General features: G+C 35.0%; 1 protein-coding gene across 1 annotated transcript in view; it reads right to left on the bottom strand.

Moving 5' to 3' along the window:
* The window catches only part of LOC138706664 (CD109 antigen-like), a 200,877-nt gene that overhangs the window by 53,293 nt on the left and 130,181 nt on the right, over window positions 1-17,403 (bottom strand). The window contains exons 3-7 of the mRNA XM_069836220.1: window positions 5,916-6,084; window positions 4,129-4,199; window positions 3,679-3,730; window positions 1,216-1,346; window positions 939-1,115 (exon numbers count right to left, since the gene is read on the bottom strand). Of these exons, the coding sequence (XP_069692321.1) occupies window positions 939-1,115; window positions 1,216-1,346; window positions 3,679-3,730; window positions 4,129-4,199; window positions 5,916-6,084 (600 nt within the window). The remainder of the gene's footprint in view (window positions 1-938; window positions 1,116-1,215; window positions 1,347-3,678; window positions 3,731-4,128; window positions 4,200-5,915; window positions 6,085-17,403) is intronic.

Genomic DNA, 17,403 nt, shown 5'->3' with positions numbered 1-17,403 from the left:
CATTATTTCATTCATTCATTATTTCATTCATTATTTCATTCATTCATTCATCCATTCATTCATTATTTCATTCATTATTTCATTCATTCATTCACTCATTCATTCATTATTTCATTCACTCATTCATTCATTATTTCATTCATTCATTATTTCATTCATTCATTATTTCATTCATTCATTCATTATTTCATTCATTCATTCATTCATTCATTCATTTTATTCCATAGATCTTACATGAGCAATGAAGCTTTAAGATGTGGAGCAAGTCAAAATTTTACAATATTACAATTAGAATTTTTACAAATTTTTATAGTTTTACAATTTAGTAATTTTCTACAATTTTTACAATTTTGTACAATATTTTGGCGAGATGTAGTGAGATGAGGTGAGGTCCGAGGATTCGCCAAAATATTACCCGGCATTTGCCTTTTGGTTGGGGAAACCTCGGAAAAAGCAAACCAGGTAATCAAATCAAAGGGGGGTAATCAAATCAAAGGGATTGATGCCAAGGACTCGCCATAGACCATCCGGCTTCAGTCCCACGGTGTGCAGTTTGAGGGAATATTTTTACATGAGTTCATTAACAGTTCTCATGTCAGTATATTATTTCACGTAGTTTAATATTTCTTTGGCTTCTCATAAGAACACATTATGCTATCTCCAAATTTCGACGAGGGCTGGAATTGACCAACAAATTTTGCCTGTAACCTTTATTCAGAGACAATGTCTTTTAACGTGTCGGGAATCTATGACACGGACTCACAGCTTTACTTTCCTCCTGAAGGATGCCATGTTAAGGATTGTATCGCCCTCGGTGGGTTTTGGACCAGCGGTTAGTGAGAACGACATGTCATGCGAAAAACCTCACTCTCCTCCACCCTACGAAAATTGGCTGAAAAATATTTTATTGAAAGAAATTGAAAAACAGTCATACTTACCATGTGAACTTTATCCTCCCAGATTAACTTCTGCGTGTGATTTTGCTTTAAATATTTGCCGTACATCCTGAGCGTTGCATTGCCTCTGGCTATCCTTTCCAGTACTGAATGAGCCGATATGTTTGCTCTGACATATTTTTCGGTGTCCAGCGTATACGCTGGCATGGAGACGTGGACCTGCACAAGTTTCAATAAATCATACGAGTTACGAAGCTTTTGTTGGCTAGCGATCATGAATATCAGAACAGTGAGAGAAAAGCAATACTGTACCTCATACCTCGAACAGGGGACTGAAATATTTCTCTACTCTAATACTTTGGTCTTCAATCTGTTCTGAGGCCTCCACACGAATCTTCCAAAATCCGTCATTTAAAAGCTGGGGTAAAGTAAACTTGTGGCTTATCACACCTAAAATGAAAGACTGTATATTAATTATACATGTTAATGCAAGCGAAAAAAAATTATTAATTGGTTGCAGTTGTCTTGGCAACTGAATTGCACGTATTATCGAACAAATTATAATAAAGTTTATTTCTCTACATATTAGTTTGCAGTAAGTTTCAGCGTATAATCAAAAGTTTGCTATGGATGCAAAATTTGTGTCAGTTTCGTATTGTTGCCAAACTGTTAGAATTTACAAGTCCCAAAGTTTCTGTCCATTTCCTACTGTCACATACTGATAGAATTTGCAAGTAACGAAGGTATGTATCAAATTCGCATTGTTTTCACACCTTGACAGAATTTACAAGTCCCTAAATTTGTGTCAGTTTCGTATTGTTGCCAAACTGTCAGAATTTACAAGTCCCAAAGTTTCTGTCCATTTCGTACTGTCACACTCTGACAGAATTTGCAAGTCCCGAAGTCTGTGTCAAATTCGCATTGTTTGCGTACCCTGTTAGAATTTACAAGTCCCTAAATTTGTGTCGACTTCGTATTGTTGCCAAACTGTCAGAATTTACAAGTCCCAAAGTTTCTATCCATTTCGTACTGTCGCACACTGACAGAATTTGCAAGTCCCGACGTCTGTGTCAAATTCGCATTGTTTGCGTACCCTGTTAGAATTTACAAGTCCCAAAATTTGTGTCGACTTCGTATTGTTGCCACAATGTTAGAATTTACAAGTCCCGAAGTTCTTGTCCATTTCGTATTGTCACACACTGACAGAATTTGCAAGTCCCGAAGTATGTGTCAAATTCGCATTGTTTTCGCACCCTGACAAAATTTACAAGACCCTATATTTGTGTCAATTTCGCATTGGTACCATACTGTGACGAAATTTACAAGATACGAAGTTCGTGTCGTCTTCGTATTATCACCACACCTCCCAGAATGTCCCGATATTTGTTTCTAATACATATTGTTGTCACATACCGTCAGAATTTTACAAGTTCCGTATTTTGTGTCGACTTCGCATTGTTGTCGCATTCTGATTGAATTTACAAGTCACAATCAAAATTTTTACCAATTTCGTATTGTTGCCACACCATAATACAATTTACAAGTTCCTATAATTCTGGAAGTTTGTGTCGACTTTACATTGTTACCACACACTGACAGAATTTATAAGTCCCAAAGTTTGTGTCGATTTCGCATTTTTTCGCATCCTGATATAATTTACAAGTCCCGAAATTTCTGTCGATTTCGCATTGGTACCACACAGTGACAATCTACAATACCCGGATTTCGTGTTGACTTCGTGTTGTTGGTTGCCACTTCCTCACAGAATTTATAAAGTCCCGAAATTTGTGTCGACTTCTTATTGTTGTCATGCACCGTAAAAATTACAAGTAGCATAGTTTGTGTCGGATTCATATTGTTGTCTCACTCTGATTGAATTTACAAGCTTCGAAGTTTTTATCGACTTCGTATTATTGCCACACTCTAATAGAATTTACAAGTCCATACAATTCTCGTAGTTTGTGTCGACTTCGCATTGATCGTACTCACTGACAAAATTTGCAAATTTCGAAGTTTGTGTCGACTTCCATTGTTCGATTGAATTTACGAGTCACGAACAGTGCTGACTTTGCATTGTTGTCATACACTGGTAGAATTTGTAAGTCCCGAAGTTTGTGTCGACTTCGCATTGTTGTCACACACTGACAAAAATTACAAGTCCCTTATTTTGTGTCGACTTCGAATTATTGCTACACTCTGATTTTACAAGTCCCAAAATTTGTATCCAATTCGTATTGTTATTATACCTTGATGGAATTTACAAATCCCTGTAATTCTCCAAGTTTGTGTCTACTTTGCATTGTTTTCGTACCCTGATAGAATGTATTAGTCCCGAAATTTGTGTCGATTTCGTTTTGGTACCACAAAATGACAGAATTTACAAGACCCAGAGTTCGTGTAGATTTCGTATTGTTGCCACACCCTAATAGAATTCACAAGTCCCGAAATTTGTGTCAACTTTGTGTTGTCATATACCGTCAGAATTTACAAGCCCCAAAATTTATGCTTACTTCGTATTGTTGCTACATCCTGGCCGAATTTACAAGTACCTACAATTCTCGAAGTTTGTATCGACTTCGCATTGTTGTCACTCACTGACAGAATGTACAAGTTCCCAAATTTTTTTGTCGAATTGGCACTGTTACCATACCCTGATGACAGGATTTACGTCTTAACATTAAACCCAAAGTTATATGTATGGAATAGTTACGTAATGATAAGATATTACACTTCACGGGGGTTGGTTCTTATATTTAGGAAATGTAATATACAACAGACTCACCGTTATTTATTTGTAATGAAACCCATCTTCTCATAATCAGTCCTTCTTCATTCTATAAGAGAAATTATTAAGGAAGTTAAAATATTGTACGTTTAGCATGTTAGTATATGACTACCCTATAGACTAAACTACAAAGATAAAAATTTAATTGACAGAATTTAATATTTTTTGTAACTTACGAAACCCGAAAAATTGGTGCTTATGACCATAATACCGAATAAATTTGCATTTTCTCAATATATCTCGGAAAAAAAGTCAGAACCAGATCTCATTCTCGTGAAGTTTCCAGGTACTTTGTAGATTTATATAGCATAATATAAACTCGAAAGGAAAATAAAGTCTTATACTAAAATTTTCACTGTAGATCTAGATAACGAAATTCATGATATTTAATTTCATGTAAGTTGCACTTGTATTTTCTTTCCACAATGAAGTATGTTATATTCTTACCAGTACATAGACATTAACGGTGTCTTCAAACGGTTTCAGATCTGTTGTAAGAAGCACCACTCGGAAATGAACTGAAACAAAATTATATGAAAATAGTAATTGAAAATTCAGTGCAAGTCTTAGTTAAAATGTGTGAGATTTATTAATCTGAAGCGAAGTAGAATGTTATTTATTGTATTTTAGAATTTATTATAAATTATTATTACATCTATCGCTATTCCTGCACAAAACTGTACACTCTGCTTAACATTTTATTATACAAAATAAACACATAATACGGGGGAAAGCTCGTAGGAGTACGATTTATGACATGGAAGATGTCCAACATGGTATGTTTTTAATTTTTGTATATTTTGTAACAGATTCAGAAATATCCAGCGTTTTGGAGATACTTCTCGGCTACGTCATTAGAGAAGGCGAGAAAAAGAAATCTATCTTTTGAATCCGTTTACTAGAGTTATGCAGAATTCCCATAAATGGTCTTTCAGGTTCCGAACGCATGTAATTTAAATTTAATGAAACTAAGATGCACAAAAATTGGTACCGATAGAAAAAGTCTTAAAGTTTTAGTAGCTTACATCACAGCTCCTAGTACCGGGTTCAATAGATATGTTTCCCTTTCCTTGCCTTCTGTCATGATGGAGCCGATACATATCAAAACGTTGGATATTTATGCATCTAAGATGTGTTCAAGAACCAAAAACGCTTAACACAACATTAATACGAGCTTAGCCGACATTTAGCCGACGTTTTCTCACAAGAATATGTACAGTCTTAGAAATAATTGGTGGCGCACAGAAGTTTTTGAAGTCCCAGAAAGGAGGCACTGCGCATGATTAGATGACGAGCAAACCAATGGCTGAGGTAATAAAATTCATTCTGTTTCGTTGTATGTTGTCCCTAAGTAGCTAGCATAAGTGCCAAGGAAAATAATTTAACGTAAATAAGTGAGAGAAAACTTTTTCACCACCAAGAGTCGCGCCATCAATTGTTTCTAAGACTGTATACATATTTTAATATTTTCGGTTAACGATGTGGCTGTAGTTCATTCATTCATAGCTTTCTGTCCAAGGGCAGGTATTTCACTGCAAACTCAGCATTCTCCAGTCTCCCCTGTTTTCTGCCTTCGTTAGTCGTCTCCGCATACAATCCTCGAACTTTTCTCCCGTTCACCATTCCTTCAAATTCATCCTTGAGAAGGCAGTTTCTTCTCAGCCAGTGACCCATCCTAATTCTTTTTCTCTTCCTGATCAGTTTCAGCATTATTTTTTCTTGCCTAATTATTTCTAGCACAGCTTCGTTTCTTATCCTGTCTGTCCATTCCACACGCTCTATTCTTTTGCTGCGTATCCACATTTCAAATGCTTGCAGTCGTTTCTCTTCACTTCATCGTAATGTTCATATTTTTGCACTATGTAATGCCACACTTCACACAAAGCACTTCACTAGTTTCTTCCTTAGTTGTGTTACCAGAGTTTTGCAGAAGATGCTCCTTATTCTATTAAACACTTCGTTTTTTTATTTATTTTAAAATAAAATTTAGTTTCGACTGTCGTCTTTTGTACAAACCGTCGTATAGTATTTAATACCGTCAAATTAGATTATTGTGCAAATTCTATTAGTGACCGTTTTGCTGGATCTTCAAAACGTTAAATTGTGAAAAGTGTCTGTCATCATAATTACATTTGTTCTTCATTAAAGCCATACAGTAACTGTATTAATTATATTAATGTTTGGCACTCTAAATTACCGCATTACTGACTTTTTAAAACAAAGTGGCAACTTACCAACTTGTCCTGACTTGTAGACGGGGCGACTAGTTTGTATAACTATAGAAAGGAAGCGAGGAGAGAAAGTGACCTCTGTCTCGTTGAGGAACACTGTTCCACGGCTGGTTTGTGGGATGTTGCCTTCCACTCTCAGCATGTACTTGCCGGCTGTGATTGTTGGAGGCACCTGCAATCAACACACAACACTTCACAAACTGAATAATTAACATTAAATGCAGATACATTCTAATATTACACTGTGGATTTATTGTTTCTCAATCTTAAGGGCAAACGGAATTGGATTTTGGGTGAAAATTTTGAATAATAGCCTAGATCATATATGTAACAGATATGTCGGGGTTATAGGCTTTGAGGTTAACAACTTTTGTCAGGTTTACTACGCTGCCATCTAGTTGTTACATAAGGAGTCACGTCATAATACCCATTTGAATTGCATTACCGACTGTGCTGCCATCTCGTGTTCGTTTACGGCGGACGGGTGTCGATCCTGGGGGTTGTTCTCTTCAAAGTGCTTCCGATTTTAACGTAGCGAGGAGTTATCTGTTATATATATGATCTAGGATAATAGTAATGGACATCGCAAAGAGAAACGGAATTAGATTTTGGGTGAAATTTTTTACTTATTTTAAAGGGAATCTTAAGGAAAGCGGAATTGAATTTTGAGTGAAAATTTTGGATTATTGTAAAAGGAATCTTAAGGGAAATGGAACTGGATTTTGGGTGAAAATTTTGATTAATTTTAAGGGAATCTTAAAGGAAAACAGAATTGAATTTGGGATGAAAATTTTGATTGATTTTAAGGGAATCTTAAGGGAAAACAGAATTGGATTTTAGGTGAAAATTTTGAATGATTTTAAAGGGAATCTTAAGAGGAAACGGAATTGGATTTTGGGTGAAATTTTTTAATATTTTTTTGAAGAGAATCTTAAGAGGAAACGGAATTGGATTTTGGGTGAAAATTTTTATTTATTTTAAAGGGGAAACGGAATTGGATTTTGAGTGAAAATTTTGATTTATTTTAAAGGGAATCTTAAGGGAAAACGGAATTGGATTTTGAGTGAAAATTTTGAATTATTGTAAAAGGAATCTTAGGGGAAATGGAACTGGATTTTGGGTGAAAATTTTGATTAATTTTAAGGGAATCTTAAGGGAAAAGAGAATTGGATTTTGGGTAAAAATTTTGAATAATTTTAAAGGGAATCTTAAGAGGAAACGGAATTGGATTTTGGGTGAACATTTTTATTTATTTTAAAGAGAATCATAAGGGGAAACGAAATTGGATTTTGAGTGAAAATTTTGATTTATTTTAAAGGCAATCATAAGGGGATTTTGAGCGAAAATTTTGATTTATTTTATGCGTTCATCAGCTGGCTGTAAAAAACAGCTGTCTTGCTTGAACGGTTAACATTGTTAGCTATCATCGAGAAGTTCTGTCGTATGGGATCAGTTTTATGTCGTCTAGCATGTTATAATGACTTATCTTGATTTTCAGAATATGTTTGTAATTTCAGTACTCCGTATGATCGGAAATAATGCTCGACAATAAATACCTTCTCTTCTGTTGTGAGAAATCAACACAACGCTGAATTCACAATATTATGTGAAACTATTGTATACGATAAATAAATACTTCGTTGCTAAGGAAACGTGGACAGCAGATGAGCGATAATTTCAGTACTGTTTGTGTTGGCGTATACTGCATATGCATTTAAATATGCAAAATAATAGTTATTTATGCATCAAGTGGATAATCCACGAGTTGGATACAACACTTTATGGCAGTTTAGCATTATAAATTGTAGGAAATAAATTATGAAATAAATTCCATAGCTGACAGTCTTCATATGTTCGTATCGATTAGTTGCGCCTAGCATTGATACTGAATAAAGACAAATGGATGACCTTGCAGGTTATGTTACAAATGTTTCTTTATTTTTTAATATAGTTTCTCTGAACCACAAAACTGTTTTATGTGATGTTACAAAAGTGATTAAAGATTATTAAAGTTCCTGCATTTCATTTCTTGTTACTTCGCGCGTACAATACAAGCGGTTAGCGAGATAGCAAGCTTTCCGGTATTACGTCATAGTGGATACATCATAGCTTTTATTGGCACGCATGCTATAATAAGGCGATTATGCACGATTTTGGATGTGGTATCAACCTGTTTATAATGCTAGGATGGCATAAAAATATATATGCATTTAAAATGGAAAACCCTTGAGATATGCATTTATGTTAAATAAAATTAGCTTCACTCGAATGTAAAAACCGCGATCGGAAAAGATGCACTTTTACTTTTTCAATATGCGAAATCAATAAACACATGCAATTGCATGTAGTTCCGCGGTCTTGTTATAGGATACATCAAAGTCAATCAAGAAGGTGGCGAGTAGCTACATTTTGAAGAGACAAATAAGTCTTGAGCACAGGTGACGAAAGCGGTTTGTTTTTGTACAATGGCACACTGTATCACACAGAAGAATGTTTGGTGTGCATATCTTCACCACAGTAAATTTCCACACTAGCAAACGCATAAGGAACTGACAGGAATGTGAATACAAGTAGCGGAAAATTTCACCATGTCTGTATTGAATAAATACTGCTGATGTAGGTAGGTACATCGTGACATCACACCAATGAAGTGGAATCTTCAAATTACTTGACATTTTAGTAACGTTATGGCATTACATTTTGATAAATGTTTCTTAATTTTTCCAATTTGTAGTCTATTATGAGATTAGGCCTATGTCATGTTTGTTTACTGGAAGTCGACCTGGTTGGCGAGTTGGTATAGCGCTGGCCTTCTATGCCCAAGGTTGCGGGTTCGATCACGGGCCAGGTCGGTGGCATTTAAGTGTGCTTAAATGCGACAGGCTCATGTCAGTAGATTTATTGGCATGTAAAAGAACTCCTGCGGGACAAAATTCCGGCACATCTGGCGACGCTGATATAACCTCTGCATTTGCGAACGTCGTTAAATAAAACATAACATTTAATTTTGTTTCCTGGATGGATCCTTGTACTTCGGCTCACATTGTGCGACCTACATACGTTTATTGTTCCAGTCTTAAAAGTGGCCCAGGTGACATTAATGAGTTCCAGTGCTCAGATATGAGCCATCCTGCCTCCGTCCTGACAGAGTCAGGTTCCATCCACAGATGTCATTCATAGTGTTCTGTCCAAGGCTAGGTCTTTCACTGCAAACCCAGAATTCTCCAGTCTTTTCAATTTCCTGCCTTCCTCTTAGTCTCCGCATATGATCCATATATCTTAACGTAGTCTATTATTTGATATCTTCTTCTGCCTGGAACTCTTCTCCCGTTCACCATTGCTTCCAGTGCATCCTTCTCAGCCAGTGACCCAGCCAATTCCTTTTCCTCTTCCTGATCAGTTTCAACATTATTCTTTCTTCACCCAATCTTTCTAACACAGCTTCATTTCTTATTCTGTCTATCCATTTCACTCGCTCCGTTCTTCTCCCTATTCACATTTCAAATGTTTCAAATCGCTGTCCTTTACTTTGTCGTAATGGCCAGGTTTCTGCTCTATAAAATGCTACACTCCATACAAAACACTTCACTAGTCTCTTCCTTAGTTCTTTTTCCAGAGGTCCGCAAAAGATGCTTCTTTTTCTATTAAAAGCTTCCTTTGCCATTGCTATTCCCCTTTTGACTTCCTGGCAGCAGCTCGTGTTACTGCTTAAAATATAGTACACCCCAAGTATTTGAAGCTGTTCACTTGCTCTACTGCCTCATTTAGTATTCGCACGTTTACCTTCTTTATTTTTATTCCGACACCCATTGTCTTCGTCTTGTTTGTGTTTATCTGCATCCCATACTGCTCGCAGCTGTCATTTAGCTCCAGTAGCATAGTCCTTAGTATCATCTCCTCTTCTGGTAACAATGTTATATCATCAGCGAATCTTATGCACTTTATTCTTCTTCCTCCTACTATCACTCCTCCCATGTTCTGAAAACATTTCTTCATTAAATCCTCCAAGTAGATGTTGAACAGGTTAGGTGATAAAGGACATTCTTGACGTACTCCTGTCACTATTTCATTTCCTTCAGACATTCCTTCTCCTATCCTGACTTTGTCTCGTTGTTTCATATAAAGATTACTGAACAGTCTTCTCTCTTTCCAATCCACACCAATTTTATTTAGGATCCCCATCAGTTTATTCCAATTCACTGTCAAACGCCTAAGTCCGAGGGTTTGGAGCCCCAAGCCCTTTCTACATAAGCTTAGGAGATTCTTATTGCCGCCTAGATTTTACCCCGGGTTACTTTTTAGTTGGTTATTTAACGACGTTGTATCAACTATGAAGTTATTTTTCGTCGATGGGATTGGTAAAAGTGACATGATATTTGGCTAGATGAAGCCTAGAATTCGGCGCACATTACCTAACATTCGCTTTGCGGTTGGGGAAAACCTCGGAAAAAACCCAACCAGGTAATCAGCCCAAGCAACAATCGAACCCACGCCCGAGGGATACTCTGGATCGACAGACAAGCACCTCTGCCGAGTGAGCCACGCCGGTAGCTACCCCACGCTATTTCTGACTATTAAGGGGATACTCCACTAAAAGTGACAACTTTTTTCCTAATTTTTTCAACCAAATTTTGAGAGCATGATTAATATATAAAGACTAACAAAATCCGAATTTTGAACTTCCAAATGTTTTTGGTTTTTTTATTTTTCTTCAAACCCAAGTTTTTAATAGAAGACCTCAATTTTTAAGCTTCGTTTCTTTTTTGTTGCATTCACAAGTCATAGAGAAACATTTCCATGCATTCATTTTATGAAATATCTCATTTATTCACTTTCAAAAATTGTTTTGATATTTTGAAAGTGTTATTTATTTTATAATCCATAAAAAATATTAATAAAATAAACTAGCAGAATTTCTTACGAAATAAATATATAGGAACATGCAGTTACCTCATAAATACTTGCAATTAAAATTTCATCCAGATTGATTAATATCTGGCATTAAAAGAGTAGGTGTTGAACCGAGAAAAGTAAATTTACGGAAAAATAGATTTGAAAGTGAAACGTATATTTATATAACAAATACCCATTAAAATTCTTCTCCGCTACATTCATTTAGTAACTTCAGGGAGCCAACTTTAGAAAAAAAATTACTAGATTTGTAATTAGAAAAGAAAAGAAAAAAAGAATTCTTTGATGGAAAAATAATTTTGACAGCTCTTTAATGCCACGTCTCCTTATAGCCTCAATTAAAAAAATAATCATATTTACAATCAGAATTGAACTAAATCCACTTGGCGTATGACAATATATATTTTAAGGAAGTGAAATAGTCAATAAAATATTTTGGAAAATTTTTATGATTTTTACTGAAGTCTCCCCTTAAAGATGATAGATGAAATGAGGGTAATTTGGACGGTGTCGGTGGAATGATAGAGGGAAACGAGAATATCTCGAGAAAAACCCTCTTCATCGTCTGCTTTATCCATCACAAATTCCATCACTGCCAGACCGGGATCGATCCCGGGTCGCCTGAATGAAGGCCAACGCGGTAGAACTGAATCACAGACGCGGCCTCACTATGCTTTTGTCGATTCAGTAGGATAAATCGACATTGGATAATTTGAATAAACTGTTTATTCTCCTAAAGTTTCTGTTTAAACCAATGTCAAAAATTCATGTTTACCTCAGATTCGTCTTATTGTTGGGGAAAACCCCGGGGGGAAAACCCAGCTGAGTAATCTAACTCAAGTGGAAATCAAATAGTATACAAGCCCCAGCGCTTCTCTGAATTAGCAGATAAATACGTTACCGCTTAAAAGCTTGACGATATTTCGTTTGTCATGATGATTACACAGCAAGATGAATGCTTACATATGTTATATTAACCATTGTACACGAACGTAAATTTTTCTGAAAAATTCGAATTTTTGTTTATAGAACAAAAAAATTATCCTATATTTTCTGAATTAATTGATATAACTTATCATTTACATATTCATACTTACTTACTGGCTTTTAAGGAACCCGGAGGTTCATTGCCGCCCTCACATAAGCCCGCCATCGGTCTCTATCCTGAGCAAGATTAATCCACTCTCTATCATCATATCCCACCTCCCTCAAATCCATTTTAATATTATCTTCCCATCCACGTCTCGGCCTCCCCAAAGGTCTTTTTCCCTCCGGCCTCCCAACTAACACTCTAAATGCATTTCTGGATTCGCCCATACGTGCTACATGCCCTGCCCATCTCAAACGTCTGGAATTAATGTTCCTAATTATGTCAGATGAAGAATACAATACGTGCAGTTCTGTGTTGTGTAACTTTCTCCATTCTCCTGTAACTTCATCCCTTTTCGCCCCAAATATTTTCCTAAGTGCTTTATTCTCAAACACCCTTAATCTCTGTTCCTCTCTCAAAGTGAGAGTCCAAGTTTCACAACCATAAAGCACAATCGGTTATAAGTGTTTTATAAATTCTAACTTTCAGATTTTTTGACAACAGACTGGATGATAAAAGTTTCTCAACCGAATAATAACAGGCATTTCCCATATTTATTCTGCGTTTAATTTCCTCCCGAGTATCATTTATATTTGTTACTGTTGCTCCCAGGTATTTGAATTTTTCCACCTCTTCAAAAGATAAATTTCCAATTTTTATATTTCCATTTCGTACAATATTCTCGTCACGAGACATAATCATATACTTTGTCTTTTCGGGATTTACTTCCAAACCTATCTCTTTACTTGCTTCAAGTAAAATTCCCGTGTTTTCCATAATCGTTTGTGGATTTTCTCCTAATATATTCACGTCATCCGCATAGACAAGCAGCCGATGTAATCCGTTCAATTCCAAACCTGGACTTTCCTAATGGCATACTCTAGAGCAAAGTTAAAAAGTAAAGGTGATAGTGCATCTCCTTTCTTTAGCCCCCAGTGAATTGGAAACGCATCTGACAGAAACTGGCCTATACGAACTCTGCTTTACGTTTCACTGAGACACATTGTAATTAATCGAAGTAGTTTCTTGGGAATACCAAATTCAATAAGAATATCATATAAAACTTCTCTCTTAACCGAGTCATATGCCTTTTTGAAATCTATGAATAACTGATGCACTGTACCCTTATACTCCCATTTTTTCTCCATTATCTGTCGAATAAAAAATATATGATCAATAGGTGGTTTATTACGCCTAAAACCACACTGATGATCCCCAATAATTTCATCTACATAAGGAGTTAATCTTCTCAAAAGAAACACATATTCATACAGTCTTAGAAAAAAGTTTTGTCCCACAGATACTTTATACTCTAAGTTCCAGGAAGGAAACAGTGCACATGATCAGAGGACGAGCGACCTGGTTCACAAGAGAAGGATTAGTTGAGGTAATAAAATTAATTTTGTTTTGTTGTATGTCTGATCATGCGCACTGCGTCCTTTCTGGGACTTATAAAATATCTATGCGAGAAAAAGTTTTCCTAAGACTGTCAAATTCAGCATCTAGGCGAATATGTATGTTACTGTAATGTATTAATAAAGTTCAGGTTAGTCAGAACCAGGGGCGGACACAGGATTTTTTTTCGGGGAGGGATTTGAGGAGATATTAAAAATGGAGTAATGAGAAATAAGTTTATATTCTCACAATTTATTTCCAAGTCACAAACATTTACAAGTAGCGTAGTCGGTATAGCCTTCTGTGCTCGAAGTTGTGGGTTCTACCTCAACCCAGCTCGATGGCATTTAAGTGTGTTTAAATGCGACAGGCCTCATATCAATCGATTTACTGGCATGTAAAAGAAGTCCTGAGGGAAAAAATTCCGGCACACCGGCGACGCTGATATAACCTCGGCAATTGCGAGCGTTGTTAAATAAACCATAATTTTTTAATTTTAACTTTTACAATGACTGCAATACAAAAAGAATGACAGAATGATATTTACAGAAGAAGGCGACGAGGCCTCTTAGACATTTCATCCAGTACTTCATGAGCTTTTACTTCTACATTTTTATGTATATACATCAAGGCCAGTCCATTTAATCTGTCTGCTCCCATCGTGCTCCTCAAGTAAGTCTTCAAATACCGCAATGTTGAGAACGACCGTTCTGGTGTTGCTGTAGTTACAGGCAACGTGCAGAAAAGTTTCAGCGCCTTGCGAGTGCAGGGAAAAACAATTTCATTGCACCTGTTCAAAGATGATATAAAATCAGTAGGTATTAGGTGAAGATTTTTCTGATCAAGAAAATTTCTTCGCCACATCTTCAATTCATTGAAGAAAGACTCTGGTGATGCATCAACATCATTGGGCCACTGATTTACTATAGCCTCAACAGCAGTTTCTAAATCTTCATCTGATGCTCGCACTATGTTTTTAGGCAGTAAAGTTTGTATGGACTTTAGGATTCCTTTATGATTTATAAACCTGTCCTTGAGCTGACTAATGAAATAGTCAAAGAAGAGAAGGAAAATTAAAAGCCTAAAATACTCTTCATGACTCTCTGTCTTGAAGTAAGAATGCTGTGTTTGTCTCCCTGCAGTTCTTGGAATTTAACACTTTAGCAAAGAGAATTTACGTGGAAAACTCTCTAATTCCTATGTACATTCACGAATTAAAATTAATATTATTTTTGTTTCTTGTTTCGTATTTTTTTTTTTTCAAAATTTCTGGAGGGGATATATCCCCTTAATCCCCCCCCCTTGCATCCGCCCCGGGTCAGAACTACAACATTTATTTTAATGGCATTTTCAGCGAGTTAATTTATTTTTTTAAGTGCACATCTTTTCATAACTCACGAACCATTAAACCTTGAGGACTGATTGGCATACTGATTCTATATAATAGTGAAGCAAAAATAGAATGTACTCGTGGTCATATCTTTAGAAATTAAGAAAATTATGATTACTTATGTCCATATAGTTTTATTTTTTAATACAAAGTTAAAAAATGTATTGCATGCAAACTGTAAGTTTACCTTATATGTCTACTGTGTAGAATTATACGTTTCTTTGTATAGCAGCATTATAAAGAGTCTTTATGCTCGACCATGCCGAAATGTAGTAATTATACACCTGGTAGCAGTCCTTTAATGCATGTCATTAAAGTACACCTACTCATTAAAGTACAGGTGTTTTCAGCCAATGACAACCCAGCTTACAGGTGTTCAGCCAATAACAAGTCAGCTTTGTACCGTTATAAAACCGCAAGTATCGATTATTCTCGGATATGCAATCGAAAGAGAATTAGCGAAAAGTCACGGAGGCTGGAAATACAATACTGTCGCAGAAGGTTATGTTCTGTTACTATAATAATTAGCGTTAATTGTAAATAACATTCAAATAAATTCAATTTGTCATCTCGTTTTTCAATGTCGAATTCAATAATCAAGGTTATAACAAGTTTAACGGGATTACACAAGGTCAATGACATTATTGTTCCTCGGAAAAAAATCAATACTTTCGCGTCTGCGCACATCTCACAATTCACGACCTAGAACAAGGTCACTTCCGATCTTGTCAGATACAAATAAAATGTATAAGTTACATCTGAATAATTTCAAGTTAGAAACATGGTCGAGCATAAAAAGTCGTATGAAACTCGCCTATAATGGTAATTAAGAAGCTCGTATGAAAATTATGAAACTCGCTTGCGCTCGTTTCGTAAATATCCATACTCGCTTCTTAATTACTATCATTATAGGCTCGTTGCATAATGTACTATTATCGTTAGTCAAAATGGTGCATAATATGGCACATTATTGTACCACTGCCGTAAAATATTACCATGACAACTAAAACGTCATGACGGCATAATTGTGTCGTAAAATTAATATTACGGAACAGTTTGTCGTACAGTAATATTTAATACGTCACTGCTGTCATAGCAGCCCATTCTTAATTACAAATTTGATATGTTATTTCTTTATGATATAGCTGATAATTCTGTCGTACAAATAATAGCGTATGGAACACATTTATAATGTTATTCAGTTGTTGCACTCGTCAGAATTGGGAAATTGACTTCGCTCGCTTCCTAAACATTGACCCATGCAATAAAGTATAACAGTATAAACTTTTTTCATAACATAGGCCTACTATTTTTACATCCGCTGAAAAAATTAAAGATTACACTTGAGTTTAAAGAGATCTATATTTATCTAAAGTTGTACTTGCATCCTTCATTTGTTCATACAGTGGTGAATTTTTTTAATAACTGTTAAAATGAAAAACTTTTGTTACAAGCCTTTTATGTTTTTGATCCCACTCACAAACTGAAGTAACTTTCTTGTTCACATCCTAATTTTTTTTGTCAATGAAAACCTAATAGTGAAAAAATGTTCGTTTTCGAAAAATTTTGTACTTCTTCACGTATATTATACTCTTAATGATCGACTGGCCCTAAAGGGGTTAGGTACAACTTACAGCAGTAAAAGTTTGGAAATATTCAACATTTGTTTCTGCCATTACTGTATCTTGTACAATAATGAAAATTAGTATGTGTAATACACTGTTCTTCTGCTATATGAAAAAAAAATTACGATTTAAAAAAATATTTACATTTTTTTTTTTTTTTTTTCAAAATTCAGTTCACTCTGTAGTGATGAAGCGTTTCCCACATAATTAAAAAAATATCCAACATTATATGGTGAAATTTTTTGTGTGTATTTATGCATGTCATATCTTAGGATATTCCCTGTTATTATTATTATTATTATTATTATTATTATTGTTGTTGTTAGTATTAATTATTAGTATTATTATTAATTGTATTTTTAATTAATTAGTTTATTATTGTCATTATTGAGTGTAATTAGTACCACTGCCACCGGGTATGTACCCATTGCAGTGTGAATAAATACATACATACATACATACATACAATATCATGCAAGATCACTTCTCTCTCTTTGATAGATTATCTGATAAAAAATAAATTCATTTGAAAAAATGGTCAAATATCAGTATTTTCTTCTAACACAAAATTTAAAAAATATATTATTTATTAAGGAATGTAGTTGAAAGAGCATGATATTTTAAATATGAGTTTCAGCAATAAAATATAAGAGAAAGAATATGAAAAAGTTACCAAGTTTATGAGTTATGAGGGAAACTCTTCATCACTGCACAATAGACTACCACCATTTTCGATTTTGAGAAAAAATAAATAAATATTTTCTTTAAATCGTAAAAATATTTTTTCCATATAGCATGGAAACGTCATATGCACTTCGGTACATTAAATTATATATATATATATAAAATAATAATAATAATAATAATAATAATAATAATAATAATAATAATAATAATAATAATATACAAGGACAGTGTTTTTCAGGCACCAATTTTCATTATTGTACAAGATACAGTAATGATGGAGGAAAAAAATGTTGAACATTTCCAAAAATTTGACTGCTGTAAGGTTACCTAACTTCTTCATTTCCGAAATATCCCTCGTGTGTTGATAGTATTTCCATACTCTTAGTGTATGTT

This window comes from Periplaneta americana, chromosome 9, assembly GCF_040183065.1.
Source record: "Periplaneta americana isolate PAMFEO1 chromosome 9, P.americana_PAMFEO1_priV1, whole genome shotgun sequence".
In the NCBI taxonomy this organism is placed as follows: domain Eukaryota; kingdom Metazoa; phylum Arthropoda; class Insecta; order Blattodea; family Blattidae; genus Periplaneta; species Periplaneta americana.
The sequence above is the reverse complement of the archived record's forward strand: the minus strand, read 5'-3'. Positions and strand labels throughout refer to the sequence as shown.